The sequence below is a fragment of the Orcinus orca genome, chromosome 5 (assembly GCF_937001465.1).
Source record: "Orcinus orca chromosome 5, mOrcOrc1.1, whole genome shotgun sequence".
NCBI lineage: Eukaryota > Metazoa > Chordata > Mammalia > Artiodactyla > Delphinidae > Orcinus > Orcinus orca.
The window spans coordinates 135,708,846-135,730,982 of record NC_064563.1 but is presented as its reverse complement, the minus strand read 5'-3'; the positions used below and the strand labels follow the sequence as shown (position 1 = coordinate 135,730,982).

The window sequence follows — 22,137 nt, the reverse complement described above, 5'->3', positions numbered from 1 at the left end:
GTGTCTCGTAAAGCACTGTGGTAGCTTAATGTAACGCAAAGTGCAACAGGACTAGGCATCCTAAGAAGTACATTTGGATCCCGGCTCACTCCTTACTGAACGGTGACCTTGGGCAAGTCACTCCATCACTGGCTCCTTCTCTGACCGGGGTGAGTGACACCAGCCTCTGACAGGGCCATTAGGAGAAGCAAGTGGGATTCCATGCATGGAAGCCTTTTGCAGAGTGTATAAAGTGAACGGAAGTCTTATTTTTGTATCGACTTTACGTGTTGAGTGAAGATCTTTAATGACTTGAAACAAACCCCAGAATTATTCACAACACTGTCCATCCACCCACACTTCCTAGTCTAAGTTTGGTGTGATCATCCAGCACGATTTCTTGAGAACCCACTATGTTCCAAGCAGTGTATTTTAAGAGGCAGTGGGTGTGGAGACTTCCTTGAAAAGAATTCTTTTTTTCTTTTTTTTGTGTTGGTAAAAGTTTCTGACCCAGGGGCCCTCTCCGGCAAGTTTGGATTGTAGATATTAAGGCCTCCTCATCTGCCCCGGTGATGTGGTTGAATCTGTAATAGTCTTGTCAGCAGTTTTACTCCCCAGAAAAGAGCTCCTGGCGGGCATTTCACCAAGGTCATGGCCTCTGAGCCTGAGAGACAATATGTTTTATCTGAACTACCATGAACAACATCTTTTTATTTGAAAATGATCAAAAATGTGTCTGCCACACACTAAGTGCTGAGAAATTATATTTGTCCAATTCAGTCTACTTGAGTATGTGTCCTGTACCTCCTGCATAAAAGTTTTGTCTTGTCCGTCAGTCTGCTACTCATTTGTTGGGAGGATTTACCCAGACTACTGAAAGCAGAGTTTATTTGTACTGACTTCTGTAAAATTGCCCCTTGATGCAATGAATGCCTCATTGGTATTTTGGCCTGAACTTTACTCTCAGTGTTCCCATGGTTAACGGACAGAGGAAGGGGCAGCCTGGTGTCAGGCAAAGAAGAGGTTCTGCAGTCCAGCAGGTCTGAGCTTGTGAGTTTGAACCCTGTTACCTATGTAACCTAGAAGGATCTCAGTGCCTCCTGAATGAGGGTTCCACACAGGAATGAATGTAACACTCCTGGCACCATATCTTGCATGTATTAGATGCTCCGTAAATAACGGTTATGAGTTACGATGGTAAAGTTTGGTTTCATTGTGTAGAGTTCAGCTCTCCTGTGTTGCTAAGACTATCAGCGGGTGAGGGGGAGCGAGGAAACTGCCAGTCGATGGAGTGTCCTTGAGCCACGTTCTGTGCTTGAAAGGGAAGCTTTGGCTTGGAGCTGTCCTGCGTAACGCCTGAGGAGGGCTTCATTCATCCACTTGGGAGATGAAAGACTGTGAACAGCTGTGCTGAGGATGTCTCAGGGGGCCGCCACCTTGGGAGGGAGCGGGCGGCCCCCCCCAGAGCTCCTCGCGGGGACGTGGCACTGGTGCTAAGGTTTGTGTGCTGGTCCAGCTTCTGACACCCTCTTCCCGCCGTGGTATATGGAGTGGGATTGACAGAAGACAGAGCTCCTGGCCCCTGAGCACCTCTGCGGGGGTTCATTTCAGCCTGTTTGCGAGTTGCCAACTCTCCCATCACTTTTCAGGGGAGGAAGTCAACCTAAGGAGATTAGGTGACAGGGTCTCACGACTGGATTGAAGTCCAGGTCTTCTGACCCACAGACCAGGGTCCTTTCTTCAGAAGCAAACCCACACCACACTGCCTCCCCACGTTCAAACAGGTTTCAGCTCACGTGCTCTCAGATTTTAACATCAAAACCCCCCAGTTCTGGTACAGAAGCCAAACAGGGTGGTGGGCTGAAAAGAAAATAGTAACTGTCCACTACCGTGGCCCGAATCAGCAGTCCCTCAGAGAGATGACCAAAGGCGACTTTATTTTTTATTTGTATGTTTTTAAATTGAAGTATAGTTGATTTACAATGTTGTGTTAACTTCTGCTGCCGTACAGCAAACTGATTCAGTTATACATATATATACCTTCTTTTTCATGTTCTTTTCCATTACGGTTTATCACAGGATATCGAATATAGTTCCCTATGCTATACAGTAGGACCTTGTTTTTTATTCATTCTATGTATAATAATTTGCATCTGCTAATCCCAACCTCCCACTCCATCTCCCCGCCACCTTCCCCTCGGCAACAAGTCTGTTCTCTACGTCTGAGTCTATTTCTGTTTCGTAGGTAAGTTCATTTGTGTCATATTTTAGATTCCATATGTAAGTGATATCGTATGGTATTGTCTTTGTCTGACTTACTTCACTTAGTATGATAATCTCTAGTTCTATGTTCCTGCAAATGGCATTATTTTTTTTTATGGCTGAGTAGTATTCCATTGTATATATGTACAACATCTTCTTTATCCATTCTGTCGATGGACATTTAGGTTGTTTCCATATCTTGGCTATTGTGAATAGTGCTGCTGTGAACATAGGGGTGCATGTATCTTTTTGAATTATAGTTTTGTCTGCATATATATGCCCAGGAGTGGGATTGCTGGATCATATGGTAGCTCTATTTGTAGTTTTTTGAGGAACTTTCATACTGTTTTCCACAGTGGCTGCACCAACTTACATTCCCACCAACTGTGTATTAGTGTTCCCTTTTCGCCACACCCTCTCCGGCTTTCGTTACTTGTAGACATTTTGATGATGGCCATTCTGACTGGTGTGAGGTGATATACCTCATCGCAGTTTTGATTTGCATTTCTCTAATAATTAGCGATGTTGAGCATCTTTTCGTGTGCCTGTTGGCCATCTGTATGTCTTTTTTGGAGAAATGCCAAAGATGACTTTAGAAGGCTCTATCCCTGAGGACTTTCTTGCTTGGATAAACAAGTTAATAGGATTGGTGATTTCAGCAAGATAAAGGGTGCACGATCAGAAGAAGATCTTGAGTTCCTATAAAAGTTGTGTTGATTTTTAAAATTTTGTTTCGTTTTACACTTAGTTTAAATGGTTCAGGGATAATAAATATGTTCCCTGAGCTGAGAACTGACATCAGCATCCAGAGATTCCTAACCTTTGGTCACAGATTCCTTTGCGAATCAGATGAAACATTTGGATCTTTTGGGATCAGCACAAGAGACCACCCTTTTGCATATCATTTCAGGGGATCCACGGGTCCTCCAGGGTCCATCGAGAAGCTTCTGGTTAAGAACCTCAGGTTAATTATTTTCTTTAATTAATTTTTATTGGAGTATAGTTGCTTTACAATGTTGTGTTAGCTTCTACTGCACAGCAAAATGAATCAACCATACGTATACATAACATCCCCTCCCTTCTGGGTTTCCCATCCGTTTAGGACAGCACAGTGCATTAAGTGCATTAACTCCACTTAATGCACTGTGGTGTCCTAAACCGGAGGGAAATCCAAAAGGGAGGGCATGTTATGTGTGTTTCCCTCAGTTGTCTATTTTATACATAGTATCAATAGTGTATATGTATGTGATCCCCTCAGTTGTCTATTTCATACATAGTATCAATAGTGTATATGTATCCATCCCAATCTCCCAGTTCCTCCCACCCCACTCCCTTCCCCCTTGGTACCCATACGTTTGAAGACCCTTAGGTTGATTCTTCATGAAACAAGATATTTTCATATGAAATCCATTTAAAAAACCTCTCTTCTTTCGTGGCTCCTGTTTGATGCTTCTTTTTTGCCTTCCTTTTGATTTTTCTTTTCCTGCCACGTAAGTTAAGCAATGAGGTATTTATTTTGGAAAACAGCCCATCCATTTCAACAAGAATATCCCCCTTCTTTGCCAAGATCTTCTTTTGAGGAGTGGGAGGGTGAGAAGGTAGCTGAGACATGGCTTGTATCAGAAGTTCTCAGACTCCTTTATACTCTTAAAAAGTGTTACAGACTCCAAAGGGCTTCTGTCCGTGTGGGTTATATCTATAAATATTTATCACATTAGAAAATGAAACAGAAATGTAAAAAAAAAACTTGTTAATTCATCTTAAAATAGCAGCAATAAACCATTACATGTTCACATAAATAACTTTATTTTTTAAATTTTATTTTCTAAAATTAAAAAAAAAAGCCAGAAGAAGGGCATTGTTTTGTATTTTTGCAAATCTCTACAATTTCTGGCTTATCAGAAGACACTAGAGTCTCATATCTGCTTCTGCATTCACTCTCTTGCGACATGCTGTTTTGGTTGGACTATATGAGGAAAGCCTGGCTTCGAACAGATAGTTGGTAAAGGGAGGACCTTAAGGACCCCCTGAAATTATTTAAGGACCCCTGGTCCTCACTTGGAGAGCTGTTTATTTATGCTAATATAGGTTGGGGAGGCCCAAGCCTTTGAAAATCACATTCTTAGTTTAGTCCGTGAGGAGAGGAGCCTCTGTGTCCCTCAGTGTAAGTCGTGTTCCACAGTAACATGCTATTGCTGGTTTCCCAGCATAACTGAGGAGGATAAAGGGCTGGGACCGGGAGCTTGGAGGCCTCCCAGCCAGGCTGCTGTGCAGCCCTGGGAGCATCTCCACGGATCCGCAGGGCAGAACTTAGGAAACGCCCACCAGCTTTTCTCTCTGTGTTGGGGCCCAGTGTGCTTTGAACTTCCTGTTGACAGAATATCTAGTTTGGGCCATAAAACAGCCCAATATGTCTTTCTCACTTTCTCTCCTTTTAAAAAGATGAAAGAAAAAACATGTAAGTGAGCTCTGGTTGTCTCCATAAAAGACGTAATAAACGCGGATGGCTGGAAGATGTGGAAGTCAAGCTTTCCAGTTGGGGCTCAGTTGTGACTTCAACTGGAGTTGAGCGTGAGTTGAGCCTGGAAATGACTACACCGTTAAATCAAACTAAAATGTGTTCCATGAGAAACGCTTTTCTTGGTTGGAGAGGAGGGTGGAAGATGAACAGCAGTTAAATTGTTCAACAGTGTTTGTGGGTTTGTTTTGGAAGTGCCTACGCCATGCCAGACACTATTCTTGGTGCTTGGAATGCATCAAGAAGAGATCCCTGAGCTCAGGAAGTTAGTTGGGGTGAAGTGGAGGTGTGTTTGCAGCAAACAGTCAGCATAACAAGTACATGGCATGCTATGGGGAAAAGAGAGCAAGGTGACGAAGACCAGGCAGCGGGGAATGCGCGGCAATTCCGGATCAGGTGGTTGGGTTGGGCCCCACCCCTCGGGATGGGCAGACTTGGGTAGGGATTTGGAAGGGAGATGGGAATTGGCCATTGATTTGAAAGGTGGGAGTGTGCCCTGCACCTTTGAGGAAGAACAAAGAGGCCAACGTGGCTGGAGCAGAGTTGGGCAGGGGGAGGGGGGGCGGGGGGAAGGGGATGCTGCAGAGAAGCGGCACGGGGATTGGAGGAGGGAAAGAGAAGGCTTCCAGCTGTGGGAAGAGGGACTTGGAGCTGAACCTTGAAGGATCAGTATTCCTGGAATTCCTGGACGCAAGAAAAGTTGGGAGCATACACCGGCATGAGTTCTTCAGTTTCACTGGTGGCTGCGTGCATCCAAAGGTCCAGTGCTAAGGTTGGACGTTGGTGGAGGGCCTGGATGGACAGCCTTGGGGGCCCTCACCTTGCTCCTGGGCGACTTACCCAGCCATGGCATGCAGGATGGATTGATGGGCGGAAGGTAGTTAGAACAGAGAGTCTGTGGCTGAACCAGGGATGTGGCACTAGGAAAAGAAGAAGAGGGACTAGGGATGTGATATATCCTGAGGTCCTGAGGAGGGGAAGGGTGACGACAGGGTTTGAGACAAGCACATAGAAAAACAGATGAAAGGAGAGAAGGTGATTCACTGACTTAGACATGGAGCTGTCTCCAATCTGGAGTTACCTGAGGCAACATTTCAAGCATTTGCCAACTTACTTCTGAGACTCTTCTGGGCAGCAGTAAGAACTTCAGCAGTTGTAATTGAGAGAAATTTTGAGTCACTCCGTTGTGAATCATTAGAGAGGATGGGACTGAGTGCTGGAAACTTTAAAGGGCATGGAGATTTTGCCTTAGGAAGGAAAGAGGAAGGAAATAGAAACAGGGTTTTAGAAATGTCTCAAAGGGAGCTGGGACACATGTAAAGAGGCTAAGAGTGGGAGGTCAAGAGGTACAGTTTACAAACTTCGGAATCAAAAATTCAAAATGGGGGCTTCCCTGGTGGCGCAGTGGTTGAGAGTCCGCCTGCCGATGCGGAGGACGCGGGTTCGTGCCCCGGTCCGGGAGGATCCCACGTGCCGCGGAGCGGCTGGGCCCGTGAGCCATGGCCGCTGAGCCTGCGCGTCCGGAGCCTGTGCTCCGCAACGGGAGAGGCCGCAACAGTGAGAGGCCCGCGTACCGCAAAAAAAAAAAAAAAAAAAAAAAAAAATGGCACTGGCTCTTTGTGTAGAGAGAGGAAAGAAAAAAACCTTACAGTGATGGCAAATGGATGCTGCAGGATTTCTGTAAATCAAGAGTGGCAATTGTTAGTAGCAGAGCCTAGCAGTTACTTACAGCATAGGAAACATCATTTTCTTAGTTTATTGTGCAGTTTTGCGAATGTGAAAATAATTCAAGGGGATTACATTGGCTCACACCAGCCTTGGTGGGCCTGTGTATTTTTCCCATGAGACCTTGTTTTTCCCAAGTTCCTCAGCAGCACCCATTCTTTCATGCTAGTGCAGGAAGCTAGTAAGTGAGGTCAGGCAGCGTCTTCTCTCCTTGGGCTGAGATGTAAGTAAGGCTGAGGACGGACATGACAGTAATTAGAGTTAACACTCTTGTGCAGGTACTGTGTGCTGGGCACCATTCTAGAAACTTGTGTTACCTCAATCTCACATCTTACAAAGTGTCTTACAAAGTAAATGTTGTTGCTATTCCCATTATACAGGTGAGGAGACTGAGGCATGGATTGGTTCAAAATAACTTGCCCAGACATGACATTTGCTGTGTTGAGATTACCACGGGAGGGCATACGAAGAGTATAGTAGAGTGTAGTACTGAGTGTACCAAGGAGAGAATGTTGGAAACCAAAGACAGTGCTTACGTGTGTGCATGTGTGGCGGAGGGGAGTCCTTAGATTTGGGGGATAAGATGAAGATGATAAGCCAGAGGGGGAATATTTTAGAATTTAATGAGGCAGAAATTGTTCTAATTCAAGGCTTCTGAAGGTCAAAATCTCCTCCCCCAGGGACGTCCCTGGTGGCCCAGTGGTTAAGAATCCATACGTCCACTGCAGGGGGCGCGGGTTCTATCCCTGGTTGGGGAATTAAGATCCCGCGTGCCTCGTGGCATGGCCAAAAAAAAAAAAAAAAAAAAAAATCTCCTCCCCCCATTGAAATTCTGTGAACTCTTTTCTTCTGTATTTACCTTCTCTCTACAGGTGTATTGAAGCAAAGCTGGATTCAACGGGGAAATTAAACAAAGTGACCAACATACCAGTTTCTAACTGCATTCGACTTGTAACTACAAGTTGCCAATTGACCCTCCTGGTCCCTGACTTGTCCCAGGGCCCTTGAACTTTGTGGCTAATTAGCTCTTCAAAATTGTGTCCACACATCTTTAGCACAGCAAACCTGTCCCTCAGAGTCTTTCTGAATTCCCTGGTGGAAACAACTTGAGCCTTTGCCACAATGTGTCTTTAGCCTATGTTCATGCTGGGTGACCCTCCTCCAGTTTTCAAGGCAGTGAAAACAGGCTTTGAATTTACCTCTTGCTGCCTCCACTTTAGCACCAGAGCTCATTTCAGCATTTGCTGCCTGGCTAAAATGACAAAGAAAACTCTTGCCTGGCAGCTGTCGAATGTTTGGGGCAACAGCTGGCCACTTGTGCATCCAATGGGAAAGTGCATGCATTCATGCTGGGAGACTGCCAGTGGAATGGAAATCGGTGAGTGCTCGAAGAATCTGGCTTGGGAGGACTTGTCCAGGAAGAGCAGGATTGAAGAGCCTCTGTATTCCGTGAATGTTGTTTATAATTGGAAGCCTCTTCTGTGGAGTGGTTCTAACATGGAGAGTTTATTTTGAGCTATTTTTAGGAAATCTTTGGCTGGATCATGCACCATGTTGGGAGTTACTTCTGTGTCTAGCTAGGGTCTTACCATTTCCCTTGATCTCCTCTGACTTTTGCTTTAAGTTTCAGTATTGGGTTAAATAATCTAGGACTGATCGTATGCTAAGACATCTAACTAGAGAAGAAGGAACATGCCTTGCATTTGCAATAAAGAGTGCTGGGCTTCTGTGGGAATTTTCCCTGGGGTTGATCATCTGGATTTCTTGCCTTTGGAAGAGTGGGGTGGTTGACAGGGGCTTTTTTTTTTTTTTTTTTTTTTGCGGTACGCGGGCCTCTCACTGTTGTGGCCTCTCCCATTGTGGAGCACAGGCTCCAGACGCACAGGCTCAGCAGCCGTGGCTCATGGGCCCAGCCGCTCCGCGGCATGTGGGATCCTCCTGGACCGGGGCACGAACCCGTGTCCCCTGCATCGGCAGGCAGACTCTCAACCACTGCGCCACCAGGGAAGCCCTACAGGGGCTTTTAAGTGTGGGGAGAGTCAGGTTTCTCGTGTGTGAAGTGTCCTTGAGATGGAGGTCGGTAGGAGGAGGAACCCTTCCGGAAAGGTGCACCAGGAATGTTTGCATCACAATGATGCTGTCTTTCTTCTGAGCTGTTGGAAGCTGTATCACAGTGGTATGCATCCTGCCATTTGAGAAGGATGGGCATTTAGGATGCAGCCTTGGAGCGCTCTTTCAGTGTGTGAACCTAGTGCCTCTACATCAGTGTATCTGTCTTTGGTTTGTTCTAGAGATTCTGAGACCTGTAAACTTGTAATTCTCGTGTGGCACTTAGGCATCTGGAGCCCTGCTGTAGATGACTGTCTCCCACACTCAAGGTGTAGGGGGATGTGGAGTCCCGTTGACCATTCAGGTGTGGAGCAATGCCTCTGGCTGGGTGGACATCATTTCCCACAATGCTGGAGCAAGGGTTTCTGGGTATTTGGCACATCCCAAGCTTCATGACCAAATAGAGGCTGGAGCTGGGCAGCCACCGTCTGTTTCTGGACAGGCTGGGTCACATATCAGTGGGAGGATGTGTACCACTTAGCCTGCTTAACCACTGTGGAAAGCAGGTGGAGCTGGCTTGGATCACAGATCCGGGAGCATTCTCCAGTGGCTACGCTCCCAAAGTGTGCCAGCTCCGCTGGGACCAGCAGGCCTCTTAACCTGGAGTAATCACTTCTTTGCTCGATTTAATGGTCGTCCCAGAGTTGAATACACACAGCCTGGGCCATTGCAGGGTTGCAGTGTCAGTTGGCATGAGCACGTGTTCAAGCCTGACAAAGAGGTGAGTGTCTATTGAAGCCTCAACTCTTAGTTGCAGTAGAGACATCAAGGCATTCTGTAGGAGTTCATGGTTTGTGGGCATGTAGTAGACTGTTAAGAGACATGCCTGTCCAGTGTCTGCCTCTGTTTCCCTCATCTTCTTTTTCATCTTCTCCTTCTCCTTCCGTCCACTTTTGAGTCTGAGCTCTTTGCTGGGAAACTCAAGGCATATAGATGCACAGTCACTCAGTTGTGCTGGGAAAACCTAGAAGGGGCACTGTTGAGAAACAGAAGGGAAGGCATGGAGTTGACTGTTGAGACAGGATCCAGTCAGGTGCTCCCTGCGGCTGAGCCATGGGGCCATCTTGTCCAGTGGAAAAGGTCGTTGGAGGCATGGGCTCCAACCTCCAATCTGCCACCTGCCAGACTTGTGACTTTCTGAGCCTCAGCATCTCCATGCATTCACCAAGGGGATGGTTTGGCAAGGTTCCTTCCTGTTCCAGAGCTCTGGGAATTACAAGATGCCTGGAATTAATTTCTCCTTTTTGTTCTGAAGTCTTTCTCTTATGACCTAGAGAGGATACCTGTGTAGCTGATCTTACAGAGGAGCAGCTCATCTCTTTTCATTTTTGAGGCGAGTTTATAGCTGGTTTTGTCACTTCTTCCAGAGAAGGACTGAGGCATGTGAAAATGAATCCAGATGTTGGTGAGAATCACACAAACTCCGCAACTCCCACCACCCGTGGTTATCTTGAATAATCACTGATGGCCAAATTTACTTATTAGATCAAAAGGGATATGTATGGTAAATGTCCTTGCCAGAGAGAAATGTGGGTTGGTAACAGCACTCTCCTGTTTGTATAGAGGACTTTGACCTACTAGATCTGGGTCCTTGATGACCATTGGTGGAGGGTAACAGGCAGGACAGCAGATGGCCAAGTGACAGAACCAGTAGTCACAGGGTCTGCGTCTGAGCCGCATCCATGGTTTCTTTGACACTCTTGAGTCCCTCTACATCCCAGGGACCTAAACTGCATCGCAGATGTCGTTGGTCCTTAGAAACTCGCTTAACCACTTCCTGCTACTATGTCCCTTCTTACCTCCTCCTTGTTTTTTCTTTTCTTTTTTTTTTTTTACTGTTCTTTTAAAATTAATTTATTTATTTATTTATTTTTGGCTGTGTTGGGTCTTCGTTTCTGTGCGAGGGCTTTCTCTAGTTGCGGCAAGTGGAGGGCCACTCTTCATCGCGGTGCGCGGGCCTCTCACTGTTGGCGGCCTCTCTTGTTGTGGAGCACAGGCTCCAGACGCGCAGGCTCAGTAGTTGTGGCTCACGGGCCCAGTTGCTCCACGGCATGTGGGATCTTCCCAGACCAGGGCTCGAACCCGTGTCCCCTGCATTGGCAGGCAGATTCTCAACCACTGTGCCACCAAGGAAGCCCCTCTTTTTTTTTTTTAAATAAACTTTTTATTTTAGAGCAGCTTTAGAATTACATAAACATTGCAAAGATAGTAGAAAGGGTTCCCATATACCACACACCCAGTTAACCTTGAGCTCTTGGCCGAGGTGGTGTTTGCCAGGATTTTCCACTGTCAAATTTCTACCTTTGCACACTGTACTCCTTGTTGTGTGTTTTTGTGTTTTTTGAAGGTGTACAATGTGATGATTTAATATATGTATATAGTGTGAAATGATTACCAAAATCAAATTAGTTAACATATCCATCACTCACATAATTACCCCTTCCTCCCTCCCTCCCTTCCTTCCTTTATGTCTCTCTCTCTTTCTTTCTTTTGTGGTGAGAACACTTATGATCTACTTTCCTAGCAAATTTCAAGGATACAACATGGTATCATTAACTAGAGTCATCAGGCTATATATCAGATCCGCAGAACTTGTTATAATAACTAAAAGTTTGTAACCTTCACCAATGTCTCCCCATTTCTCCGGGCCCTCACCCTCTGGCAACCACCGTTCTACCCTCTGGTTCTGTGAGTTTTACATTTTTACGTTCCACATAGAAGTCAGTCATACAGTATTTGTCTTTCTGTGTCTCCTTTGCTTGTTTTCATGTCTGGCTATGCCCATTTTAAGTTGCTCACTTAGGAGCTATTCATGACGCACGTGAACTCTGAGGGCCCTAATTTATAACTGACCAGGTGAGATGTGCGGAGACATGGGCACAGCACCTGTCTGGGCCTCCTGCAGGGTGATATTAGTATGTGGCTTGTCTCGTTCTGCCTACCCTGCCACTGCCTCTCATCAAAGATTTGAACGCAAAGCATTGATTTATATGGCAATCGGAATAGCCCGTTAGTTTTTACATTTTCAAACCATAATTAACTATTTATGAGACTAAAGGCTTAACAAGTGGTCAAGCCCCCAAACCACATATTACTTTGCTATCTCCTCCTATGTCAGACTCACATTCTGATTCTCCCTTTGAGAAAAACCAGTCTAATTTCTTATCCATGAGACTGTCGAGCTGTGCTGTCCAGTACTGCTGTCATTTTCCTCCCTTGATGACTACCATTATTTAATCTTTGCTTATGGAAATGCCTTTAGCACTTCAGAGCAATTAAGATTCTGATTTAAGAACAGATCTTCCTGTCCCGGAAATGTTCAATACGCAAGCAGGCGCAGTGCTTTGGAAGTTCCAAATGTTTTTAAACTGGGAATTGATACCCGCCACATCCTGGCAGTGCCCCAAGCTGTCCCTTGGCCCAGGGGCGGTGAGTAGCTTGCTTCGGGCTCCTAGCATCCCAGCTTTGAAAGGGCAAGGTAATTGGAGAGCCTGCATGGGAGCTGTGAGCCCCACAGACTTTTTTAGCTCAATGTGAGAAGTGAGAAGCTGCTTGTTTTCAAGAAGCAAAGCTGATTGGAGCCCGAGGACTCTTCCCTGCTCCTGGGCTGTGGTCCTTGCTGGGTGAGTGGGTGAGGTAGCACCCTAGTTTTCTTTTTAGTCACCAGATTATAGAATAGACCCCTAACTAGGCCCTTTGTTAAAAAAAAAAAAAGTTATCAGTAAAGACTTCATTATCCCTTGGAACCCCCTACTTCTGGAATAACTCATCAGTCAGCAGAATATCCTAGAGCTCCAGGCAGGCTGACGAGGGTGAGGGTGCAGAGCTCACTCAGCAGGGCAGTGGGAGCATCTCAGTAGCTGATTTGCCAATTACCTGAAAGTCAGATAATTGATAAGTTTTCTGAAATCTTGCTTGCTTTCTGAAAAATGTTTCTTGAACATTCCAAATTGTTGGCATTCATACCGGGGCAGCTTCATGGTTTTCCTGAGCTGCTCTGCGGGCACGTTGGGTTTGTGCGGGTCAGAGGGGTGAGGAGTAATTGGTCCAGGAGAGGCTGGGAGCAGTGATGCCCTGTGGGTTGCCTGCAGCTACACAGCCCCTGGCTGGACCGACAGAAGCCCCTGGGTTACTTCCCTGCATGATGCGTGTCTTCTTTTTTCTCCCTTTCGGCTCCCAAGGATGTTAATGCGGGCGAGGGTAGCGAGTTTGCCGACAGTGGGATCGAAGGGGCCACCACCGACACGGACCTCCTGTCCAGGCGATCCAATGCCACCAACTCCAGCTACTCACCCCCCACCGGCCGCGCCTTTGTGGGCAGCGACAGCGGCAGCAGCTCCACCGGGGACGCAGCCCGCCAGGGGGTGTACGAGAATTTCCGACGGGAGCTGGAGATGAGCACCACCAACAGTGAGAGCCTGGAGGAGGCCGGCTCGGCGCACAGCGACGAGCAGAGCAGCGGTACCCTGAGCTCCCCGGGCCAGTCCGATATCCTGCTCACGGCCGCTCAGGGCACGGTGCGTAAGGCCGGAGCCCTGGCAGTCAAGAACTTCCTGGTGCACAAGAAGAACAAGAAGGTGGAGTCGGCCACCCGGAGGAAGTGGAAGCACTACTGGGTGTCCTTGAAAGGTGAGCGAGGGAGCATCCTTCCTGCAGTGCTGGGTACATCCTGTGCTCCGTGGTGCACCCGTGCAAATGATGTTTTTCAATTACATGGAACTTCTATTTCATGCTAATTTCAAAACTTATTTTGTGGTGGTAAGAATACTTAACGTGAGATCTCCCTTCTTAGCATAGTTTTGGGTGTACGTTACGGTATTGTTGACTAAGGCACGCAGTCGTACGGCACACCTAGAACATAATCATCTTATCTAGCTGCAACTTTGTCCCTTGATGAGTCACTCCCCATTTTCCTTCTCCACCAATGTTTTATTTTCTTTACTGTTTCACAGTTAAGCTATTGGAGCCTCTCGTCTAGTTTTCTCATATATACAGCTGGTTCTCCTGACAGTTTGAAAGGCTTGAGTTCTAAAAGAATATTTTTTTGGAATCATTCCAAAACAAGTGCCTCCCGAAGTGACTGTTTTGGAGGGAAAAATCACTGGTTTGAATCTTATGAAATTGTCATTTGGGGGGTAAAAAATGATGGAATATTGCTAATTTCATGGGGCTCAACCCAGTGCTTAATGGAATGTCTGAGCCATCTATGTTTGTGAAAAAGTCACTGTTTTATGGTCAGACTTTGAATATTTGAGTGTGTGTGTGTATATATAGAGATATGTATCTATATACAATGGTATATCTGTATACCATCGTCTTTCTTTTCATCAGTAAGCATAATACATTTATGTCTTGCTATTCATTATCGCTCTACACACACTTTAGATGTATGTATATGTATTTTTGCACGTCTGCATATATCTTGGTAGTGTAGAAATTGTAACACGTTTGTGAGCTCTGTGTCTTAAAAAGAAAAACACTTCTCAAGACCGCTTAGAATCTTTGACACAAGATGGATTTGAAGCAGGGTTAGTACATGGCAGGATATGTTAGGTTAAGAAGCATGAAGGATGGGTCCAGGAGGAAGAAGCCTGGGCTCAGCTGGTGTGGTGCACCCATGACTCCATCTGACACTGGATTTCACCAACTGTGGCTGCTGTAGAACAGCCAATCCTAGAGGCATGGAACAGCCTAGAGCTCTGCGCAGTGGTGTAAACCCCCCAGGGACATGCAGGGTTTGGGTGGGCCCCATTACTAATGCTGCCAGCTGTTGCTTCAGTACCTGGTGAAACAGAAAGGGAGCATGTTAATTAGACTGTAGGTCTTGCTGCATGTCACTGAGACCCACAATGACAGCACCTCAAGCAAGACAGAACTTTATTTCCCTTCCACCTAGCAGAGGTGGAGCGTCTGAGAGTGATGGGCTGACTCTTTGCTGTTAAGTCATCCAGAAGCCAGAATTCCTTTTGTCGTTGCTTAACTGTCCCTAGAGCATTGTGTTAGTCTGAAAGATTAGGATAGCTCACCAGCGGGTCCAGGTTCCAGCGGAAAAATGGGGGAAGTGGAGGGTGTATCCCTCTGCACTGAGGGTACAACCTGGAAATTGCCTGCATCTCTTCTGCTTCCATCGCATTGGCCAGAAATGAGTCCAGCCTAGCTGCAAGGGAGGCAGGGATGGGCCCAGCTGAGCACTGGGGTTTCTATTACTGCAGAAGAAAGGGGCTTGTGTGTTTTAGGGAACAACCAACTGTCCCATAGAGGAGTCTTTCCTCTTGACAGCCAGTGTAGGGTAGCTTCCCCTACTGCCAAGAGCCTGTGTGTCTAATGTTGCTGCATGTTTAGGGTGGGATGCTGTCTTTCTCTTCATGTCTAGCTTTTAGGACTTGCTGGGTTGTTTCATCTTGTTGCTCCACTTCCAAGGATGTCTCAGGAAGAGTCAGGTTCTTTCTCATGTCCTTTTCTCATTTGAAAAGTCTACCTTAGTGGTTTCAAAGTTTGAATAGATGTGGAGTTCTGGCAGCCATAGTATCTTCTGTGGAAAAATCACAGGAATCACTGATATTAAGCTTTAAATTTTATTTTCTATACTAAATCAGATACCATAATATAGTCTATATAAAGTATATATGAAATTTTGAACACACATGTGAAATAAGAATATTGAATTTGAGCAAATTCTATCAATTTACACGTACGCACAGCACACTTTGCTTTTAGTTTTCCATCGTGAATTGGGAAAAGTGTATTTGATGTCATGGTCCTGCTTGTGAAACACAGATGTTCATTCTGTGGGAGCATTTTGGAGAACTGCTACTATTTTTTTTCACACGGGACCTGCCTTGGCTTAATTTAGAGGCACTACAGGGTCATGTCTGAGGGGCCCTGCTCTCTGCTCCTCCCCTACATGTCCACACCACTGGACGCTGCAACCTCTGTTCCCTTTAGCAGCCCATCTTATTGTTCATTTTGTTAACGAATGCTGAGTTGTTAACAACATGATTAGAAGACCACCTGTAGTCACGGTCACCTGAGATGCTTCCTGGGTTATATCCATACCTGCTGAATCTCACAGTTTGGAGGTGGGGCCCTGTATTAGTCCCTGTACTAGAGCTGCTATAACAAAGTACCACAGACTGGGTGGCTTAAACCAAAGAACTTTATTTTCTCACAGTCCTGGAGCCTAGAAGTCTCAGATCAAGGTGTCATCAGGTTTGGTGTTTTCTGAGGCCTCGCTCCTGGGCTTGCAAATGGCCGCCTTCTTCTAGTATCTTCACGTCCTCCCTCTGTACCTGTCTATGTCCAAATCCCCTCTTCTTATAAGGACAGCGGTCATATTGGATTAGGGCCCACCCTTACGACCTCGTTTAATTTGAATTACCTCTGTAAAGACCTTATCTCCAAGTACAGCCATATTCGGAGGCCCCGGGTTAGGACTTCGGCATAGGAATTTGGGGGGATATAATTCAGCCCATGACAGGCCCGGAATTTGTGGTTTAAACAGGCTTCCCAGGTGATTCTTACACTAAAGATGAGAATAACACCGTTAGTGGCGTAGAATAAAAATAATTAGGTGATTTTTTACTTGGGACGTGGAAGCGGGGGCTGTTTTGTTTCTGCTGTTCCTTTAGAGAATAAATGATCAAGGAAGGCAAGGTGTGGGTGCTCAGCCCACACACCCATTAGAGGAGGGAGGCTTCACTTTCTTGGTGACCCAGATCTGAGTGACACAGTCTGTCAGGATCCAGGCCCAGAGCACAGAGCTGCCGAGTCCTTTGCTTCTTGCTCCTGACAGGTCCCATTATACATTGACAGACCTGGGGCTTGTCCTTGCCACTCAGAGGCAGGGCTTGCTGCTGACTTGGGCTTGGATATGGAGAAATAAAAAGCAGAGTGCCTGGGAACCGTAGGCTAGAAAATTCTCCTAAGGTTCTTTCACTTTTGACAGAATAATTAATTTTACGAAAAAAGGTTTTATTTAGAATTAATCTCTGGAGTGTCTCCATCCACAACTGAAAAGCACACAGATTATGTTCAAGTGAAGATGAAGGTAAATGGACCTGTTACCAGGGACCACGTGGTTCCCAGATTTGCTGCTTCTCATTAATCTTTTTTTTTTTTTTTGCGTTATGTGGGCCTCTCACTGTCGTGGCCTCTCTCGTTGCGGAGCACAGGCTCCGGACGTGCTGGCTCAGCGGCCATGGCTTATGGGCCCAACCGCTCCACGGCATGTGGGATCTTCCCGGACCGGGGCACGAACCTGTGTCCCCTGCATCGGCAGGTGGACTCTCAACCACTGCGCCACCAGGGAAGCCCCTCATTAATCTTAAAATTGGAACATGTAGGGCTTCCCTGGTGGCGCAGTGGTTGGGAGTCCGCCTGCTGATGCGGGGGACGTGGGTTCGTGCCCCGGTCCGGGAGGATCCCACGTGGCACGGAGCGGCTGGGCCCGTGAGCCATGGCCGCTGAGCCTGCATGTCTGGAGCCTGTGCTCTGCAACGGGAGAGGCCACAACAGTGAGAGCCCCGCGTACAGCAAAAAAAAAAAAAAAAAAAAAAGGAACATGTAGATAATTGAGTACAAGCTGATTTTTAACCACCCACTGTCACGGGCGATTGTAAACCAACTTTGAAAAATTATGAAAACATCAATTTGGGAAGACATAAGATGTTCAGTGTGATGTGTGGATGCCTCGTATCCATTATCTATAGGCTTCAGTCTCTGTTCTCAAACTATGGTAAAGCTGTGGTGCTCTTTTTCTGTTATGGATTTGTTCATCATTAGCGTAATATTAGTCCTAAGGATTATTTAGAGCAGGGTTTCTCAACAGAAGGCCTATTGACATTTTCTGGATAATTCTTTGTCATGAGGCCTGTCCTGGGCATTGTAGGATGTTTAGCAATATCCCTGTCCGCTACTCGCCTCCTTCTGTTCCCCACCCCCAAGTTGTGACAGCCAAAAATGTCTCCCGACTTCACCAAATGTCCCTCATTCAGCAAGATTGCCCCACCTCAGGAACCTCGGATTTGGAGGAAAAGGGCCTCCCCTTTCCATTTCTTTTCTTTTTGTGTCTCTGAATCTATGTTAGCTTAAGACATGGAAAGAGGAGGTATAGATGATTCCGAACGTGACCTCTATGTTCCTGTAAAAACTTGAGATCTTCAAAATAACAGGAATTATAAGAAAAACAGGGTTGGGGCAGAACACTCCGTAAGTATATAATTAAATTATATGTAAGCAACTTATTACTACAAAACTTAAAGAAATAGAAAACAAAACCCTACTAAAATTACTCTCATAACATTCCTAATTTCCAACAAGAAATATCACAGAAAACGTACAACCTTAAGAAAAAAATGTGAATATAACTTGAATGGATTAGAGGAAGAATTGAAACTCCTGAATTATGGAGACAAGGACAATAGTTATAAAACCATGAAATTCAGGAACACCGTGCAATAGACTTTTAGGCAGAGCTCACGGTCAGGCTGTACCAAGGCAAACACTGTGAAACGAGTGGGCCTCGCGTGCCTGCGTGCTGCGTACGTCTGTGCTGGGGGACATTGCATCCAGCAGCTGTTACATGCTCCTGTGAAATATTACGGGCTGGGAAAAATCGCCTTTGCACTCATGTGACTTTTCCATTGATCCCCATCGTTCTACGTTGTCCGTTACAAATTTGCTTTACAGAAGTTCATACTGCAGGCGAGTAGATTGTACTTGGAAGTCTTTGTGATTCACATAAACGGTGGCCCTTGCTTGTGGTAAGGAAGATGTTGAAGACGGACCAGGTGGCTTATGTTGAAGTTAAAAGAGTCAGAAAGCTGGGCCCAGGTTTCCCCTGAAATGGTGACTTGAGAGCAAGTGCTCAGTGAGTAATTACTAATAAAATGCGCCTCACATGTGGGCCATGATGGAGGGTATCTGTTGAACCCACCTTGCCACAAATGTAGGAAAGGTTTCTATTGCTCCTGTCTCATTTAGTTTCACAGTATAATTAAGTGTGGACCAGGCCTCTGGCCTCCCCCAGGCCTTCATATGTGTGCCATGTGTTTCCTCTTCCAGGAGCAGCAAGGACATGGCTGATCTCTAGCAAAACATTTTATAGAAAAGATCTGAGACTAAAAGTCTGTCATTTCGTTCCTTATCCTGAAAGCACCTAAAGCCAGTGTTACATTTTGTCTTCTCCAAGGGCATAGTCAAAAAACCCAATAAATTGTGTTCTCTGGTTGCATATCCTGTGAGACATATTGGGAGGGACTCCAGTGGGACAGAACTGGTGCCGGTCCTCACTCAGCGGTGCTTGCTGTTCAGGCCTGAGGAGCTGAATTTACAGCCACCACTGGCCAGAGGAGCCATCAGACCCCCGTATGCCTGTGAGGATATCTGTCACATTCTAAAACAGGAAGTAAGATCTTAAAGAACTTGAGGGCACGAATGACGAAACTGTGATTTAAGAGTCTTAACATTGTAAATCAACTATACTTCAATTAAAAAAAAAAAAGTCTCTGTCCAAGCCCATCCAAGACTTAGTACAAGCATGGCCCCATTCTCTTTACTTCCTAGGTTTCACACTCATTTCCAGCCCTTTCCTGGTAACAGGGCACAAGCAACAGTTTCCACTACAGACTTTTTTGTTGCGTGAGCACCAAATACTCACACGGACCCCCATTCTGTTTCCTCAGGGTGCACACTCTTTTTCTACGAGAGCGATGGTAGGTCTGGAATAGACCACAACAGCATCCCCAAGCATGCCGTCTGGGTGGAGAACAGCATCGTGCAGGCCGTGCCTGAGCACCCCAAGAAGGACTTTGTCTTCTGCCTCAGCAATTCCCTGGGTGATGCCTTCCTTTTCCAGGTTTGTTGGGCTCCTCCTTTGCAGAGCATTTCAAATCTCTTACCAGATACCTCCGTCTCCTGCCCATGTACCTCACCCTGTTTTCCTTTGAGTGGTGGGTTCTATCTTTTGCACATTATAGGAACAAAAACGATGAATGACAAAATAAATGTCTCTACTGAGTTCCAGGAATGATTGAACTCACGCAGAGGCCTCCACAGTGAAGCCCGAGGAGGGGTGTGGGTTGAAGGATTTTTCACTGTAGTCTTGATATCATTTGTGTAGCACTTTAGAGAAAGGATCATGAATTCCTTAATTTAGACATGATTTGCACTGTCAAAATTTTTCATCATAATATGTTCTCTTCTAATATTACTCATAAAGTAAAATCACGACATCCCAGAGATGACTAGCTATACCCAACCAGTTTTTCTTCCTCATCTTTTCAGAACTTCAGAATGAAAGTTCTTGAAGTTTGATGGTTAATTGTATTAAAAAATACCAACCTGCTTATCGCTTCAGGGTTAACATTTGCTTCTATAGGGAATCCTTTGAGTTTGGTCAGTTGTGATATACTTTTTGTGGTGTTAATTAGGCTTTCTTCATTTATTCCCACAATACAGGAATTCCTCAAGCCTTTATTCCATGCTTCCTATGTGCTATGCACAGCGATATTGAGAATACCAAGAAGATATTTTGATACAGTTTCTACACTTAAAAGTGTTCACATGTAATATGGGAGACAGACATTGGAATGAATTGATCTTTATGATGTGGTAAACCTTGACAGTGAATGGTAGAGTAGGGATGAACTGAATGAAATTGACAGTGAGGATATTCCATGCCACAGAGAGAGTTGCAATAAAGGCATGGCAGAGAGTAATAGGTTATTTCACCATGTTTCTGGGTTGTCCCCTATAGTTATTTCCATTTGGGCAATTCAAGTAAGGAATATAAAGTAGTAACTTTGTTTGTGAACAATCAAAAAGCATGTATTTTTTCTCTTTTAATCTATGATGTAAAACACACATAACGAAGAGTGCACAAACATAAATTTATTGCTCAATGAAGTGTCACAAAGTAACCGCCACCCAGGCCAAGAAACAGAAGGTTCTGGCACCCTACAACCTTACATGAATCCATTCAGCTTACTGGTTGAATAGAGTGAACATGTATTATATTATCTAAGCCAGAACACTTTTGTTCATCTGGGAATGTCTTCATTTCTCCTTCATTTTTGAAGATAGTTTTGCTGGATATAGAATTCTTGATTGACAGTCTTATTTCAGTGCTTTGAAAATGTCACTGTATTGCCATCTGGCCCTCATAGATTCTAATGAGAAATCACCTGTTAATCTTAAGAGGATCCCTTTTATAGATAAGTTGCTTTGTTCTTGCTACTTTGGGGGTTTTATATTTGTCTTTAAACAGTTTGATTATGATATGTTTAAATATTGATTTCTTTCAGTTTATTATACCCGGAATTCATTGAGTTTCTCGGATGTACTGATGTATATATGTGTTTGAATCACATTTGGAAAATTTTCAGCTGTTACTTTTCCAAATAATCTTCCTGCTCATGTCTCTTCTCTCTTCTCCTTCTGGGACACCTATTATGTTTAAGTTAGTATGCTTGATTGTGTCTCATAGATCTCTGAGACTCTGTTCCTCTTTCTGTATTCTGTTTTTGTTTTGTTTCTTAGACTGAATAGTCTCAGTTGACCTACTTCAAGTTCACTGATTCTTTTTTTTTTTGCCAGTTCAAATCTGCTCTTGAGCCCCTCTGTTGAATTTTTCACTTCATTTAGTCTACATTTTAACTTTAGAATTTGTATTTGGTTCTTTTTAAAAGAGAATAATTTTTATTTCACTACTGATATTCTCTAATGATTGGAGAGATTACCTTAAGTGCCCAGAAGTAATAAATGTCTTACTCTTTCCCAAGGACCTCTGTATGTACCTCTTTAACACTTAGGCAGTTAGTTTACAGCTCTGCCGTAGTCTTCACCTCTGCTTGCACAGAGCCTCAAGATCAGCCTGAGGGGTGAGCACAGGGCCTTCTCAGGGTCTTCTGAGCATGTGTACGGTTCTGTGCATGTATGTGACCTTGTAAATTCTGAGGACTATGGATATCTTACTCCCCAGCTTTTCCTAAAGTTTCTCAGTCAACTCTTTTTTGCCCCAGCTGTTACCACAACCTCAGGCAACTGTGATATTAAACAGTTGTCACTGATTGCTTTCTACAAACAGGCCTGGAGTAAAGGGTTGTGTACATGAATGAGTTCTGAGTCAAGTCCAATAGCTACAAGCCCTGTGAATGGGGATTTCTTATGCAGTATTAAACAGGTCAGATAATGACTTTTCTGAGAATGGTGTTTTGGGGGAGCTCCAAACCCATTCTGCCCCCTTCAGTGGCTGTGTTTTTTTTGTTTTGTTTTGTTTTTTTTGCGGTACGCGGGCCTCTCACCGTTGTGGCCTCTCCCGTTGCGGAGCACAGGCTCTGGACGCGCAGGCTCAGCGGCCATGGCTCACGGGCCCAGCCGCTCCACGGCATGTGGGATCTTCCCGGACCGGGGCACGAACCCGTGTCCCCTGCATCGGCAGGCGGACTCTCAACCACTGCGCCACCAGGGAAGCCCCTTCAGTGGCTGTTTGACTGCTGGTTTTCAACATGAATGTGGAGATAGAGAGATGATGATGAGAATAGTGC

The 22,137-nt window shown here is 45.3% G+C and overlaps 1 protein-coding gene across 8 annotated transcripts in view; it reads left to right on the top strand.

Annotated features, from left to right (window-relative positions):
- The window catches only part of TIAM1 (TIAM Rac1 associated GEF 1), a 400,889-nt gene that overhangs the window by 267,767 nt on the left and 110,985 nt on the right, over positions 1-22,137 (top strand). For 7 of the 8 annotated variants that reach the window (XM_033418176.2, XM_049710489.1, XM_049710491.1 and 4 more), the window contains 2 exons: positions 12,775-13,222; positions 19,276-19,448. In XM_033418176.2, coding sequence (XP_033274067.1) covers positions 12,775-13,222; positions 19,276-19,448 — 621 coding nt within the window. Of the gene's footprint in view, positions 1-7,356; positions 7,863-12,774; positions 13,223-19,275; positions 19,449-22,137 lie in introns of all 8 variants that reach the window. The other variant, XM_049710492.1, reaches the window with a different exon arrangement.